Raw genomic sequence first — 16,739 nt, 5'->3', positions numbered from 1 at the left:
CCTAAACAGTTTGGTGATGGGCGGTAGTGTATTCCTACACAAAAGAATACACAAGGTGTAATGTGGGTGTCATCAGACCCTTCAACAGAGAACTAGATCGATCATGTCTTCATTGCCGAGACGTTCAGAAGGTCCCTGTAGCATGTGAGAGTGAAGAGAGGACCAGACGTGGCATCACGCCATCACCTTGTCGTGACCCGGCTAAAGCTGAAGAAAGCATTGATGAAAGAGCCAAACCAATGCCAGTCAGGGGCGGCTCCTTCGCTATGGCGGAGAAGCGTCGCTCCACTGCTTTTAAGCAGTGCACTGCAAAGTAAAGGAAACATAAAATGATAATAACTTTGAGTTATTATAATGTTATGTTTCTTTCTGCTTTGCGGGCGGTGCTAATCAGCTTTCAGAGAAGGGCAGGGGAGGAGTGGTTTGCCCATTCCTAAGTGCGCAATGGCTGTTTGGTTTGGGCGGCCCGCGATGGCCTGCCAATCATGTGCACTTTCCCCGTTCTCCAAGCAGGCTGCATTACAGCCTGCATAGAGAACAAGCCCAGGCCCCCATTCCCTGGTATGCGTCGAACCAGAACGCTCAAAACCAATCACAACGCTGCATTGCATCGCTGTGATTGGTCAGGGGAGTCTGGGCGCTTACCAATCACAACGCTGTATTGCAGCGTTTGTGATTTGTCATACAGCGTTTGTGATTCGTCACTGGAGCCTTTTCTGTGCTTGCTGTGCCTCGGTCTGGCGAGGAGAGCATGAGCAGAGATGCGGGATCGGCACGGTAAGGTAAGTGTTTGTTATTATTTATTTATTTTTCATAATTCCCCCCAACCCCACCTCGTGACACCCTCACCCTGCGTGCCCGCCCCACCACCCACACACCCTGTCGGCCCCGACTGATGCCAGTGATATAACCCCTACCTGCTCAAAGATGCACAGAAACTGAGGAATACTCAGTCACCCCCAGTAACAAGTTTCAAGTCCTGCAAGAACTAGAGGGTGGGAGAGACCCAGTAGAAAGCCAGTGGGAGAATATCGAAGAAACAGTGACATCAACCTGCCAGGAGGTACCGGTCCCAAGAAACACTAGTATAAAGAATGGATCTCCTCCAAGACTCTCTGCAAAATCCAAGCAAGAAAGGAAAAGAATGCTGCAGTTAACACCGGCCAAACAAGAGCAGAAAAAGCAAAACCGCAAAGCGAATCCACCAGAACCAACAAGGAAGCAAAGAAAAAATGAAGAGCAGACAACCGAAGATTCAATGGTCTTGCCGCCGTAGCACAGGAAGCAGCAAGCCATGGAAACTTGAAAGAACTCTAGGGCATTACAAGGAAGCTCCATGGCAGATATAGCAAGCCACAACGACCTGCCAAAGACAAAGCTGGGAAGGCAATCATGGGTAAAGAAGGCCAACGAAGATGGGTGGTGCACTTTGAAGAACTGCTAAACCTGCCCGTGGCACAATCTCCACCAGACATACAGCCAGCTGACAAGGACTTGAAAATCTGCTGCAGCAGACCAAGAAAGAAATATGGCGAGCCATCAAACATCTGAGAAATGCAGGACCTGACAACATTCCTGCAGAGGTACTGAAAGCAGACATTTAATCCTCAGTAGACATACTCTTCCCTATGTTTGGAAGGATCTGAAAAAGGTGCCATCAGACTGGAAAGAGGGATATCTGATCAAAATGCCCAAGAAAGGTGACCCGAGTAACTGCTAACTACAGAGAAAGAACTCTTCTTTCAACCCCAGGCAAAGTGTTCAACAGAGTCATCCTCAAGAGAATGAAGGAACAAGTTAATGCTCAATTAAAACACTAACAAGCTGGCTTCCTCAAAGATCGATTCTACACAGACCAGATTACAACACTGCGCATCATTATGGAACTTCCCCCTCCCAACTTTGATTATGAGAAGGCATTCAACAGCGTGGACAGGGAGACCCTGTGGAAACTCCTCCACCACTACGGCTTGCCAGATAAACTTTGTAAGAATGATCAGGAACTCTTAAGAGGGAATGTACTGTAAAAGAGTCCATGGATAACAACTCACAGAAGCCTTCAAAGTGAGGACCAGAGTCTGCCAGGGTTGTTTGCTCTTACCTTTTCTCTTCCTAGTGGCCATAAACTGGATCATGAAGACATCCACAGCAAGGAAAAGAAATGGGAGCCAATAGACACCTTAGAGGCATCTCAACAACCTGGATTTTGCAGGCGATCTGGCCCTACTCTCCCATAACCATCTGCAGATGTAAAAGGAGACCAACAAAGTGGCAGGCACATCTGCACAGACTGGCCTCAACATCCACAGGGCAAAAACTAAGATCCTGAAAGCTAACATGGCCAGCATAACTGCAATCACTCTTGCAGGTGACGCAATGGAAGAGTTTCAGGCCTTTACCTACCTCGGTGGGAAGTGTCATAGACTAGCAAGGCGGCACGGGCGCCAACATCAAGGCAAGAATCGGCAAAGCAAGGGCTGCCTTCATTCAACTAAAGAAGATCTGGAGCTCCAAGGACCTAACACTGCACACCGTGGATCAAGCTTTTTAACACCAATGTAAAATCGGTCCATCTGTGCATAGCAGAAACTTGGAGGACAACAGTGACCACCACCAACAAAGTCTAGACCTTCATCATCACCTGTCTGTGGAAAATCCTGCAAATCCGCTGGCCAAACACTATCAGCAACAACAAAATATGGCAGCAGACTTTTCAACTCCCTGCTCATGAAGAAATCATGAAGACGCTGGGGCTAGATAGGGGAAACATTCCGCAAGCCAGCATCAGATACCACTAGACAAGCCCTCACCTGGAACCCTCAAGGAAAATGAAAAAGAGGAAGACCAAGAAACAACTGGCATCGAGGCCTTAAGGCTGACTGAAAGTTGGGTCACACCTGGAGTCAGATTGAAAGGAAAGACCAGTACAGAGATGGCTGCAGAGTCCTAGTTGATGGCCTATACCCCAGGAGGGATAGTGGGCATACGTAAGTAGTGAAAAACTCTTACATTTGTTTTTCACTACTGCAAGGCCTACCTCTTCCACAGGAGAACATTGGAATTACCCTATTATATTTTTATAAGTGTAATTTTAACATGGGAACAAGTAACCCCTTCATGTTTGGTGTCTCTGGAATCACAATTGAAAATCTTAACTTATGGAGAAGTTGGATTATAAATTACAATTCTGAACAACATGCAGGTTTGCATTTTTTGCCTCAGCCATTTGGTGCCTCTAGCCTGTCTCTGGGTCACATGACTGGGTGTGGGTGACAGTTGGGCTTTGTGTATTCCTCCTAGACAGTCACACACAATGGAGAGCTTCGGATTGACTGGATCGGCCATCACTGGCAGGATGGGGGGTGGGGCGGGGAGTTGGGACCAGCCCCACTTACACTTGAATAGGTTGTGTCCTGTTTCCGAAGAAAGGGCTGCATATCCCATGTAACTAGTCTGGAGCCAGGGCTAGGAAGGCAGGGCACATGTGCACTTCAAAAGGCATGTACCTAGAGGCTTCTTCCCACTTCAAAGGCACAACTGGATACAAATATTGGCCCTCAGACACCAAATCTTCAGTAAATTTCTGGAACTGTAGATACTGTGCCAGGAAGACTGGCTGCTGTGATGCTACAAGGACTGCATTTCTGCGGGACTGCTGCTCTGAAGTAACTGTTGCCCTGCTGTGCTGACCTGCTGCCTTCTTGCCTGGGTGAGGAGGAGTGGACCTGTATCTCTTGAACCAAGAACCCACAGTGACACCAAGGACTCGCTGGCCAGCCTCCAGATCTGAAGCCTCAGGGACACAAAAGGCTTCCAACAACCTTGCATCTGAATGCTGCCATCTGTGAGTCTACCCTGCCAAATGATGCCACCCACTCTTGTACCCTTGGAGTGGGCTTAACGTACTCGACCAGCCTCTGTGGCTCCTGGTGAAACGATGCATCTCCACTGCTGTGTGGCGCAATCCAGAGCGTAACCTACACATATTCGCTGCTGCATGGATAGGACCCACCGCAAAGACCTTGATCGCTGCTGCAGCCAGCATTGCCTTCAGAACTACAGATACGCAATGCATTCTTGGGGAAGGCCCTCACATTTGTCAGCGGCAGCCTCAACGATTACACCGGGCTCAGCATCGCAGCCTTGCAGCTCCTTGGAACCAATGCATCACCCTGAATGCGCGTCACATCCTTGATGCCAGACTTTGCATCACAAGCCCTGTCTACTGGATACTCGACGACCACACAGCCCCTCGCAGCATAGCCTTGCCACATCTTGGAAAGGACGCATCGCTTCGGCCGTGCGACACTTCAACACAGATCCTCGCAATGCTCCACAAACCAGGATAAAAGTGCTGTGTTCAGATGGCCCAGCTAGGTCCCTGTAGCCAGCCAGAGCTCTGTTGCGGTCGACCTGACTTTGTCCTGGTCCGGCACAACCAGATATCCTCAGTTGGCGCTTTGTGGCACTATTTTTACTAAAATCTTTAAAACTGCATATCTTCGGTTCTACTGGTTGGATTTTTGTCGTTTTCGTCTTAATTTTATTTATTAAAGTTCCACTTTTCTAATTTGGTGTGGGATCTTATTTGTGTGGTGTTTTCACTTTATTACTGTTTGATGTGTTGCACAAATACTTTACACATTGACACCAAGTTGAGCTGGACTGCTCTGTGCCAAGCTACCAGAGGGTTGAGCACACGTTAAGTAAGGGTTATCTTGTTCCTCATCCTGACAAGGACTGTGGGCTCACACTCTAGTCAACCAACAGCCCAATTTCTCACAGTAACCATCTACGATGTACTGTGCCCCTGAATGGATGATGGGTAAGATTAGTACTTGGAAATCGACAGCTGACGCTATTAGAGGCTAAAATGAAATCCCTCTATACGAATCTCTAGAACACAAACTGCTTTTATGCTTATTTTTGAAAGTGGGAACATTTGTAAAGTCATAAAATATCCATACCTGCAGACACTGGACTTTCTAGACATGGTGGTACTAGGTGAGGACGGAGGTGTTTGATATGACCAGCTATAATCTGAACCTTTCAGATCAAGGATAACCTAATAGTAAAACATCAAACAATTGATTAGAAACAAAACTTTACTTCACGCTCACGTCATGCACATGGTCTAGTAATAATAGCACAACAACGTGGGGCTAGATGTACAAAGAGTCGGTTCCTAAAAAGAGTTTGCAAAATGTGCACCGATTTTCTTTTATCGCTCTCCGATTTTGCCAACTGACCTATACACTAAGTCGGTTAGCAAATTCAGCATTCGTTAGGAGCTGTAGAATAACCTGCCGACTGAATATTAATGAGGTTGTTACCAATTTGTGACCACCTGTCTACAAACAGAGGGAGACCTGCGAGGGACAGCAGACGATTATCTTATATTTGCATTTCCAAATGCACATTTTTTTTTTAAAGCAGCAATTGTTCTTTTAAGGAACATGGGCGGCTTTAAAAAAAAGATCTCAGTTTAAAAAACATCAAGAGGAGCAGGCAGTGGACCCCAAGACCACTGCCTACTTTCCCTGAGGCTGCCAATCCAATTCACCTTAGCCAATCAGTAACCACCTCCTTTGAGTAGTCTGTAACTGATCAGTGGATTGGGCCCAGAATTGTGGTTGCAGATCACGGATATAGAGAATACCGACTTGCAATCCGGAAGGAACACCTCTTCCACACTGCAATTAAGTATGGGAAACAAAACATATTTTCTGAGTCAGACAAACGTTTCCAGGACATAACACGGGTTTGGTACATAACAAATGAGGGTTTATGAAGTTGAAAGACCAGTGATTTTGCAAACTGCAGGGTTTGCAATCACAACATCCTTTAGTACATCTAGCCCATAATAACCACATATGCTTAACATAGAAAGACATTCTGCAAAATAAAGACTGATCAAATGTGATATGTTGAGACCGCGTGGACCGTAAATTAGCCTTCAACTATGCGGTCACTGCTTTCGATAGAGTATCGCGTCGCAAGAGTGAGATGACGTTTCTCCTTTTCTTGGCCTGAATCTCTGTATGGAGGGTGGTGCTGCCGTGAGCAGGTTATGGAAACATCTATCATTGTAGTAAAGCAGTACAAATTCACACTGTTGCATACACAGATTCTGTAAGATGGCTAGCTGTTTTTCAGACATTGGTTTAATGAGCAGCACTATAAAATGGGGGTGTCCTTGACCACCACATCAGACAACAAGAATGCACCTGCTCACACTAGAGTGCTGGCCTCTGCAGACCGCACAGGCTTCTCGTGAGATCTTTCTTCCCATCTATGAATGTTTTCATTCGTTTTGTCATTTTAAGTCCAGTGTTCATGCATTCCTCTCCACTATTAAGAAGCTACTGAGTCTCACTTGTGAGCGCAAACTGAAAATGTAACAACCACCTCAAATAAATGATTTGAAAGCCTCAGCAACGAGATTCCGGATAGATATCTCGCAGCTCGCTGGCAGGTTTCACATTAGAATTCAACATTATAAATGGGAAGAAATACCTTAGTGCTCAACGTGGGCTGCACATGCCATAAACTATACTTCCATTAACCAGAACATGCAATGTGAACATTTGTTTTAGGGTTTGCGGAAGCATATTTTAATTTCTCACTTTCTGGATGACTGTCCTTTAAGCACATGCATACGTATTTATGGCCATCTCCTGTAGTTTCAGGCTCAAGGCAGTAACATGAATTTAATGAGAGCACAGCCCTTTCAATTTTCAGGGCACTACATCACTTCCTTGTGGGTAAGTATATTTCAGACGACATGCTCCTGATTGCTAACACTGGGCTCAACAAGGGAAGCGTTGGTTTCTTAAGAACGGTGTGCTGTGACAAGCACTAGAGGACTTCTAGGCAGGTTACTGCTGGACCGGCAGCATGAAACAGCTGCTACCAAAATACATTACTGCAATGGTCACTCCCATATAACTGCTCGCTGAACATCACAAAAGGTCAAAAATGTCCCATGTGTTTCGCTCATTGATACCTACAACACGAGGAATGACTACAAGCAAATCTATTCCATGTGCAATGAAGTGTGTGAGAGAAAAATGCAAGGTTACCGTACGACTCCAAGGCACCAGTGACACCTTGTTTCACTTGCGAGCTCTCATTTAACAACATGATGCATTCTGGGAGTAGTAGTTGTAGTCGTTGAAATAAAGATTCAATTTACACGGAACATGGAATAAGTTAATTCTAAAAAGCATAATACCGGGGGGGGGTCGATGGTCACACAGGCCTTTGTCTCAAACGTTAAATTAGGCTAAATTCACAATTATGGCAAGAGTGCAAGAGGATAGCACTTTTTATATAGAAAGACAGTTGTACTGTCTGCCATGAAACAAACTAGTCTAAGCCACATATTCACCAGCATCGCACCAGCCACTGTGGGAAGAGCAACTGTGAAGCACACCCGGGCTTGGGTCAGCAGTGCGCAAAGTAAGTCTGGAAGAGGTAGGAACAAAGTACTTTTGGAACCCTGTGAGCTGGGCTTCACATGTCTGACGAAGCGGCCATGTGGCAATTAAAATGCCCCAAAAAGTAGCTGAAGGTGCTATTCATTGGCCTAAATGCTTTCATTTACATATTTTAAGTAATTTATCCGTTCAATGTTATGCTTTATAGCAGCTGTCTTTTATTATTTTATTTCTCAAATTCGCTAAGAATTCAATGCACCCGGTGGTGTGCCCAGTTTCATGTCATGTCCAGTTGCTGGGAAGAACTGGGTTAGAAGACTTTGTAAACGTACAATGGCCAGGCAGAATTATATCTACATTACATATATTTTAACAATCAATGCACTATTTTTAAATCCTGGACAAGCTGTCCATCATTAGTTTTGATTCTGCTTAGCCTCTAAAAATATATACTTTGTACAGGGATAAACAGGTTGAGTTAGAGTTTAGTGAGAAATGATACACATCACCGCCTTGATTTGTTGACGTGGCTGCATTCACTCTTAACAGGATTTCACACCTGAATATCCAAAAGTAAAAAAGGCCCATTGGTGCACTCTTTGACAACACTACCGGTTCAGTCAATAAAAGTACCGTGGCATAGCTCCACTGTAAACCTTCATGCTCCATGTGCTAAACTGGGGTGGCATGGTGAGCAAAAGAATGATGGATTTAACCCATATCTCTTGACTGGGGGTGAATATTTTGATTTCTTCTGCATTCCGTTCATCAATTGTGTGTCTTTTGCTTTTTCGCCCTAAGTGCGCCAGGTATGCCCAGACGTGGGTCCTGGGCTCACCGTGCCGCTGGAATCAAGCTATCCTGGCTGAAGAGGGGTGAAACCCCGAAACCGGTCCTAGGATGCTTGTTTCCGGTCCAAGGAGGACCTGGCTTGGCAGTTCGGGCTGGACTGTTCCCATGAGGCACTGGGTCAAGACTGATTTGCATATGGCCAGGTCTAAACTGGGGTGGCACGGTGAGCAAAAGAATGATGGATTTAACCCAGATCTCTTGACTGGGGGTGAATGTTTTGATTTGTTCTGCATTCCGTCCATCAATTGTGTGTCTTTTGCTTTTTCGCCCCATTTGCTTTGTGGACAGGTTACAGGAACACATGCACTGCACTGAGGCGCACAGTCTCCCGAGTTCCTAAGCAGTTGGTTTATCACCAGCCCGAGCAGCATCAATGTGATGTTTGATATATCTCTTGTGTCTGGGAGGGAGACCGCAGCCATAGAAGCAGAATATAGCTATTTGGTAGAGCCTATCTCACCATCTTGAAATCTGGAGGTGGGAAACAGAGCACGTGTAGGAGGTAATGCCTTGGTAGCAGCACTATGACTGGTACCTCATCTCAGTAGCCCACTGGGGATAGATTAAGCTTCGTAAAATATTTTAGGTTGGGTGTTCAGATGGTCAAGATGGTATTTCTCTCTGTCTCCCTCTCTCTCACTCGTGCTCTCTCTCACCCATTCATATCAAAACAGAGTACACCCTATCTCAATCTTCCTGCCTTTTCCAGGCAATAAATACTTCAAGCATGAAAGCGAGCATTAGCACCCAGCTACGCTACTCTGTGTAGTAGAAGGGAGCACCGCTCAATAGACTGACCTGTTCGCTTGCAGAGGGCAGTTTGTGAGGATCCATGGTGAGGGTTTTCAGGTCCTCCGATATGGTCTGAAGATGCGTCACTTCGCCCAGCATCGCTATTTCTTCTTCCTGAGAAAAGGAGGTGATCACGATAACTAAGAGAAGCTCTCAATTACATTTATGATCATACATAATGGTTGCTTTTCATTTATCCATATACGCGGTTATGATTTACTACTTTAGCAATAAATGCAAAAAAGAGCCCTTCATGGGAAGTCCACTCTTCGCTGGTACGCATGAAGTAGATACATGAATATTCAGCATGCACAAACTAAACATTTGATAAGGCATTCAAATACTATTCATGGTGACATCTTCACCGGTTTCCTAAACAGTAGTAGTGTCGGTCACATAAACCCATGGAGAACTGAAGTGCATTATTCACTCCTGTGGTGCAATTTTTTTTAATTTTGTTGTATCACATATAGGGGCTCCAGAATGCTTTTAACTGACCCACTTTGGTACAGCAATGGATCATTGCAGTGAAAAAAGAACAATACATAATACTTGAATGTGGTGAAAAGCAAAGGTACTTTGTAAGCAATAGCAAAATAGAGTGCAGGAAAAGACGTAGAAAAAAGGGAAATTAAAACCGGGGGGGGGGTAAGGGGGGAGTTGGGCTGGAGGAATAGAAAGAAGACGAGAAAAAAAATGAGAAATTGGAGAAAGCAGGAACCAAGGCTAATCCACACACCTAGAGAGCCAATACAAGGATAAGGACATCATTGCCCCTACGCCCTCATTCCAGCCATTACTTGTGAGGTAAACTGCCTCAAGACAGGAAAATCAAACAGAAAAATACTGTGATCTACATCTCGCCCAAACTCCCAAGGTGCGAAAGGGCATTGGTTTGGTACATTGGTATTCCCAGCTCTTTTGTTTTTCCTGCCTAACGGAAATCTACAAAAATGTAGGTGGTGGTGAAAACTTTTTGAACCAAGTTTTTCTTCGGCTCAATCAGTATTAAAATCTTTAACTTCTCCTTGGGAATTAACTCCGATTCTTCAGATTTTACAGAAGCATCTTTTTGAACCTCTAGAATCAGTGGACATACATTCATCTGACAATGAAGAATTGCAGTTACTTCGTCTAGAAGAATAGGTGAACTGGGTGCTCTTGCTGTGTAGAAAATCTTTCCTATCCATTTTAGATCCTACCTTTCTCCCAACGGTTACTACTCTTAATTGGGCAAAGGAAGAGGATTTGCCATTTTTCCCTTCTCCTTCTTCTCCAGTGGAATACGTTTTTCATTTGCTGGATGACAGGAGGGCTCTTCTAATTTATTTGCCAAGATCCTGACCTTTCATTTTTTTTTTTTTGCAGATTTATATAGCGTGAACCCGACCGAAGGTATTGGAGCGCTTTACATGAGCACCAGTTAAATTACACAAGGACACATTCATTTTTTATTTTTTTGGTAGGACTCGGATAATCTTTTTGTGACTGCAGGACAAAGTAAAACGCCTGTCTCCATGACATTTAGTAAGTTGATTCCTTCATGAATTGCACTGGCTTATTTGGAGTCTGATTTACCCCTTCCAGAAGGCATTTAGGAAAGATCCGAAAAGGGTTGGGCTGTCTCTTGGTCTGAAACAAAGGGTATGATATTGGAAGAGATCTGAAGGGCGGCTATCAGGGCTTATCGAAATACTTTTGTCCATCATTATAGACTGCAAGGTATTGATAATATAGAAAACAACTTTAGTGTTGGGATTTTAAATTCTAGGTTACTATAAGTATCAAGCAATTCATTAAATAAGTGGGTGTGTCAGTGATCTCAATGTATGCCATTTTACTATTGTTTATTTTATGACAAAGCCCAGTCTTGCTTTAGTATTCCTCACAATTAATGACTGGGAGGAGGATGTAGACGTCAAGGTAATGTCACCCAGTTACTTGTTGGTAATCTTCATTACTTTACTCCAAGCGTCCTTGTACCAGTCATTAAGATATTCCCATCCCTCCCTTTCCTTCCATCTTTCACTGGCTTGGATATGAGTGGAGGATGCTGGGAATGCCAAGTGCTTTTATGGTACGTTCCCAGGGGTAGAGGGGTGGGCAACACTTGGTTCAAAGTGTTTTCCTATTTGTTTTTACTGTATAGAGGTAGTTTACCTCACAAGTAATGGCTGGTTCGAGGACTATAAAACCCAGAGTTTACCGATAAGTAATCGGGGACATTCCCATTACATATTTTAGTGCCGCAGAGGCCTCTCACACAAGCAGGTCTTTTTATTCCATCCAACAAAAGCATTTGAACCATTAAACAGAAAAAGTCTACAGATCGGTTTGAAAAGAGGCAGCCTTTTTATCAGCCTCTCCTGAGGAGTCCTAGCCATCAGGTCCTTCAGCCAATAATCATATGTGGAGAGAACAGCTGATTTCCATCTCCTGATTGTTGCTGCAACCAATCTCCTCCAGTGGTTCATCACTTCAGCAATATTTGACATCATGTGGATCAGGTCAAGCGAGGCCGAGCGCTAAAAAACCACCCTGCTAGAACGTTGTACAACGATACAATGTATGCCTTTATCACGCATGCTTTTTCCATGTAGCCTTTACCCGAGAAGCCCTTACCAAACAAGTATGATAAGTAAAAACAAATATATGCTTAAAACTTTGCTAGAAAAACAAAGACACTTGAGGTGTGTAAATGTAGGGTGCCAACTGTGTTGTAGGGTGCTCCATATATAGGAACTTCTCTCCACCTAAACTTGGGAACTACCCGGAGTTCTCTGCTTCCTTTTTTGTGGCACTCTAAGCCTGGAAGGGTATTGTCTCATAAAACCAGAGGTTAAAGTAATGTTATAGTTGTGTATGACATTAAAAAACAAACAACTACTTGCTTACCTCAGGGTTGACGCCGGACTGCCCCTGCACATCCCAGCCCTTCCAGTGCACAGCGCCAGCAACTCGCCGGACCCGCTTCGCGGGTCCCGCTTCGCGTTCAGTCACCGCGGAGGATTGCTGATTGGGACAGCCTGCCATCCAGGGGAAAAGATTCAGGACCGGGGCTGCGAGCAGCAGGGACTCCATAGTCCAGGAGTCCCTGCGAGCCCAACCACCAACACCTGGGCTGCTCTCCCTGGCCGACACGCCCCCAAGCCCACGGGAGTAAAAGACGAAGGATTTCTCCCTAACAGTGGGACAACTACTTGCTTACCTCAGGGTTGACGCCGGACTGCCCCTGCACATCCCAGCCCTTCCAGTGCACAGCGCCAGCAACTCGCCGGACCCGCTTCGCGGGTCCCGCTTCGCGTTCAGTCACCGCGGAGGATTGCTGATTGGGACTGCCTGCCATCCAGGGGAAAAGATTCAGGACCGGGGCTGCGAGCAGCAGGGACTCCATAGTCCAGGAGTCCCTGCGAGCCCAACCACCAACACCTGGGCTGCTCTCCCTGGCCGACACGCCCCCAAGCCCACGGGAGTAAAAGACGAAGGATTTCTCCCTAACAGTGGGACAACTACTTGCTTACCTCAGGGTTGACGCCGGACTGCCCCTGCACATCCCAGCCCTTCCAGTGCACAGCGCCAGCAACTCGCCGGACCCGCTTCGCGGGTCCCGCTTCGCGTTCAGTCACCGCGGAGGATTGCTGATTGGGACAGCCTGCCATCCAGGGGAAAAGATTCAGGACCGGGGCTGCGAGCAGCAGGGACTCCATAGTCCAGGAGTCCCTGCGAGCCCAACCACCAACACCTGGGCTGCTCTCCCTGGCCGACACGCCCCCAAGCCCCAGTACTGTACTATTTAAAGAACCTGGTTACCCGCTGCGCGGGAGCGCCCAGGGCTAAGCCCGGGCAAAGGGCGGGCCGTCTGAGGCCGTCAGAGAACGGAGGAGACCGGACCGGGCCCTCTCCATAACACCGAGGTACTTTCAGAACCTAACCCAGCTCATCGTGTGAGAGCTCTAAGTAGCCTGGTGAAAACTCTGTGCGCCAAAATTTTGTTGTCGATTAATTGTTCCACTCGATTGTGGAGATGGTTCTTACGAGAGGGTCTAAAGATAAAGTAAAGGGAGGTGGGGGAAAACGTTTGGGTCCTATGGATGACTTTATCACCAAGGCGAACAATTTTATTGACCAAAGCATCACCCTAATAGAAGGTAGGGTCTCTTTAGATTTAGCCCTGGCAAAGCGGTCATCCATGGGAAACTTGAAGAATGCAAAAACCCCCGAGTCCCGCCGAATTGGGGGCTGTGGCCCCTCTCCCACAGGTAGGAGAAGTCTACCAAATAATGTAGATCTTTCAGCCTCACAACTTTCCGATTTTCAATTAAGCCTTGATTTAGAAAAATCGCCAGTACTAATCCCCGAAATAACCCCGGAAGAAATAAGAATCACTAGAGGGAAAAGGGAGGGGGCAATTAGGAAAAGAAGAACAAAACCTAATAAATCGATCCCTCATGACTCCAGTACCCTAGACGAACCAAAACCTTCAACACCCACATCTGACAATCCCCACCCTGGTAAATCAGTCATTAATCAGCCCACGCATGAAAATTTAGATTCGCTTAGCGTACTTAACTCGAGTTCTTCTTCACCTATTTACCTGCAAAGAGACAATTTTAACCCTGTGTCAATAGCCAACATAGCAGACCTTCTAAAAATTACCATTACCCCACTCGAATTAAGGTTGTCTCGGATGGAACAACAATTACAGCTCCTTATTGACATCACGAAACCAAAACAAGTAATAGGGGGGGGGGATAAACAAAAAGAGAAAAGTATCAAACCTCCCCTTCAAAAGGTGTCATATACGAAAAAAAAAACCTCTAAAAATGCCCCTTCTGATTCCACATCTAAATCACCACGTCCCGAAACAACCATTATAGAGCGAACAGAAGATCCTATTGCTAACTCCAACATTTGTCATCCTTCTCAGAAAAATGTTTTGGGAGCAGCGAAGCCAGGGCCAAAAAACTCCCCTCTCAAGGGAAAAAAGACGCTCCAACAAAACAAACAGGTCCCTAACCAAGTAACAACTGATCACACCTTGGCTGACACGAGGGGCTGCAAAAAAAGGTTGGCAGTTGACCTACCTCCAGAAGCAAGCCCCTATGTGGTAGTTATGGTAGGAGTTCCCGAGTTAGAAGATCACGTCGTGGAAACTACCTGGTCACTGAAAAATAAGGTGCAGTTTTGGTTAAATAACAACTGTCCCATTACTGAACCCGGGTCATCTAGGATCTTGATGGTCCGTAGAACCCCGTGGGTGGGAAATAGTAGGAAATCAATTCCGGGCGACTGTATTTTGATTTCCTTTGACCACCCATGGGTGGTGGACCACATATGTTCTTGGGAGCGTCCAAACACCCAGGGCGAAATAGGTATTAGACGTCTCTCCTTTTTTTATCCCTCCAGGTCGCCCAGGGATGCTCAATTCACCAATGCTCCTTATTGGGAAACTAAAGCCCCAGTCCACGATAATTATTTAAATCGTTGGAACACAGTGGGCCCCCGTTACCATGAGCATGGTGGTTATAGGATAAATTCAGGCCCACAATTTCGGGGAAGAGGAAATGACGACTGGGGCTTCCACCAATTGCGGATGTTAAATAGAGAGCCAACCCAAAGGGAAACCTGGTTTGGGTTTCCCACGGACAACAGATTTAGTGTTCTTGAAATGGTCGATTGACCATCAACTAATTTCAAATCCAACGATCATAGCTCTTCCCATTTAACATCTAATTCCACAATGGATTCCTCAATCCAAGAAACAGTGCATAATGTAGATTTGCATTCTCTATCCATTTTTTTCTGGAATATAGCAGGGCTTCGTTCAAAAATCGAAGACGGCTCATTGATACATTTTTTGGAAGGGGGGAATATCATATGTCTCCAGGAGACTTGGTCCTTGACAGAGCTTCACCTCGCTGGCTATAAAACGTATTTTACGCCAGCGTTGGGGGGCGGTTTTGGAAGACCCAAGGGAGGGTTGACTACACATATTGCCAACACAATCAATGATCTCAAAACATCCTTGGTGCGGTCTGATCCAAATTACCAACTATTAAAGCTCCTCTATAATAAATGTGAGCCTATTCTTTTGCTCAATGTCTATAATAATCTTGACGAGGAACAATTTTTGTCTCTCATCAATCTAATTATGGAGCAATTGGGTCATAACTCTCCACTTGGTAAGGGCCCAGTCCACCTTATATGTGGAGGAGACTTAAATATCCACCCATGCCCTCATGTCGGGAAAAATAGATGTGGAATTGTGGATGAAGAGAATGCTCCTATCATGCACTTTAATCATAGTAAAACGGGGATTGCAATGAACAATATGCTGGTTGACTTAGAACTGGAAATAGTAAACAAACTGATCCCGGACTCTAACTTTTTACAACCAACGTATGTGGGTAGGGGCTTCAGCACTACAGTAGATTATATTCTTCTCTCCCCAGGCTTATTACCTCGAGTAAGGTCCTTTGAGGTATTGCTAAATACTTTTAGTGACCACTCCGCTCTTAGACTAGAACTCCAACAATTGAAGGGACAACCGGAAACTAGTGTAATCGCCTCTACGCTCGCTCAAAATAAATTGGAGTTGGGCAGGACAAATGGTTATACAGTAAAGTGGGAGACGCTGGATCCGGAGATAATCACGGCGAAATTGGTAATGGAGTCATATGTAAATATAACCAATTGCCTTGATCCAACGTTACCTGAAGAAGCTGTTTTAACCAACTTTCTACTAATACTGGAAAAGATTAAGGAACTTCTTACAATAACATCTAGGAGGTCACCCTCGACCAAAAAAGGATGGTTTAATCATTCCTGTACCATGGCCCTGTCCAACTTAAAAAAGGAACTAAAAAAAACAGTGAGAGATTCAGAATTGATTCAAATGCTGAGGCGTCAATATGTCTCCGCACGGAAGCAAAGAATCACTGAATTAAAAATGAAACTGTGGGATGATTTGCACACTAGCGCTGTATCTAAGGATAGTTTGGCTTTTTGGCGTACTGTTAAAACTCCATATCTCTTGGGCGCAGACACCCCTAAGATAGAAGTGGCTATCGATGAGGCTACGTGGGTGACACATTTTTCAAAATTTTTTAAAAACCCAGTAAATACCAGTAAAAGAATAGATCATAGTCTTCCAAACGTCAACTATCCCATCTCCCTAACTTTTGATATCGCTGAAGTTATAGCGGCCTTGAATGCTAGCAAAAGCGGGAAAGCTCCAGGCCCCGATGGGGTCCCAGTAGACTTGTTTAAATTTAACCCGGACCTCTGGACCCCCATTTTAACTAGAGTATGCATAGCAGTGGCAAAAGTGGGACTGTTGGACTCTTGGACAAAGTCTATCATGGTCCCAATTTTTAAAAAAGGTGACCGCCAAGATGTCAATTGTTATCGTCCCATTTCCCTTTTAGATTCGCTAGGCAAAGTGGTCGGTAGAATCGTTCTTGAACGACTACAGCAGTGGGCAGAGGAGGGACACATTATTTCAGACCTTCAATTTGGATTCCGGGAGGGGTTTGGAACGGTAGAGCAGGCCCTGAACCTCAGTCTGATCCTGGGAAAATACTGCCAAGGAAAAAAAGAAACTGTGTATATGGTATACGTAGATTTATCTGCCGCCTTTGACTGCGTTTCACATAC

At 45.4% G+C, this 16,739-nt stretch overlaps 1 protein-coding gene across 10 annotated transcripts in view; it reads right to left on the bottom strand.

The window, feature by feature from the left end:
- The window catches only part of MTSS1 (MTSS I-BAR domain containing 1), a 495,007-nt gene that overhangs the window by 63,935 nt on the left and 414,333 nt on the right, over nt 1-16,739 (bottom strand). For all 10 annotated transcript variants that reach the window (XM_085604969.1, XM_085604972.1, XM_085604973.1 and 7 more), the window contains exons 8-9: nt 9,090-9,197; nt 4,968-5,065 (exon numbers count right to left, since the gene is read on the bottom strand). In XM_085604969.1, the coding sequence (XP_085461095.1) occupies nt 4,968-5,065; nt 9,090-9,197 (206 nt within the window). The remainder of the gene's footprint in view (nt 1-4,967; nt 5,066-9,089; nt 9,198-16,739) is intronic.

The sequence above is a fragment of the Triturus cristatus genome, chromosome 5_1 (genome assembly GCF_964204655.1).
Source record: "Triturus cristatus chromosome 5_1, aTriCri1.1, whole genome shotgun sequence".
Lineage (NCBI taxonomy): Eukaryota > Metazoa > Chordata > Amphibia > Caudata > Salamandridae > Triturus > Triturus cristatus.
Note: the sequence above shows the minus strand (reverse complement) of the source record. Positions and strands in the feature narration are given on the sequence as shown.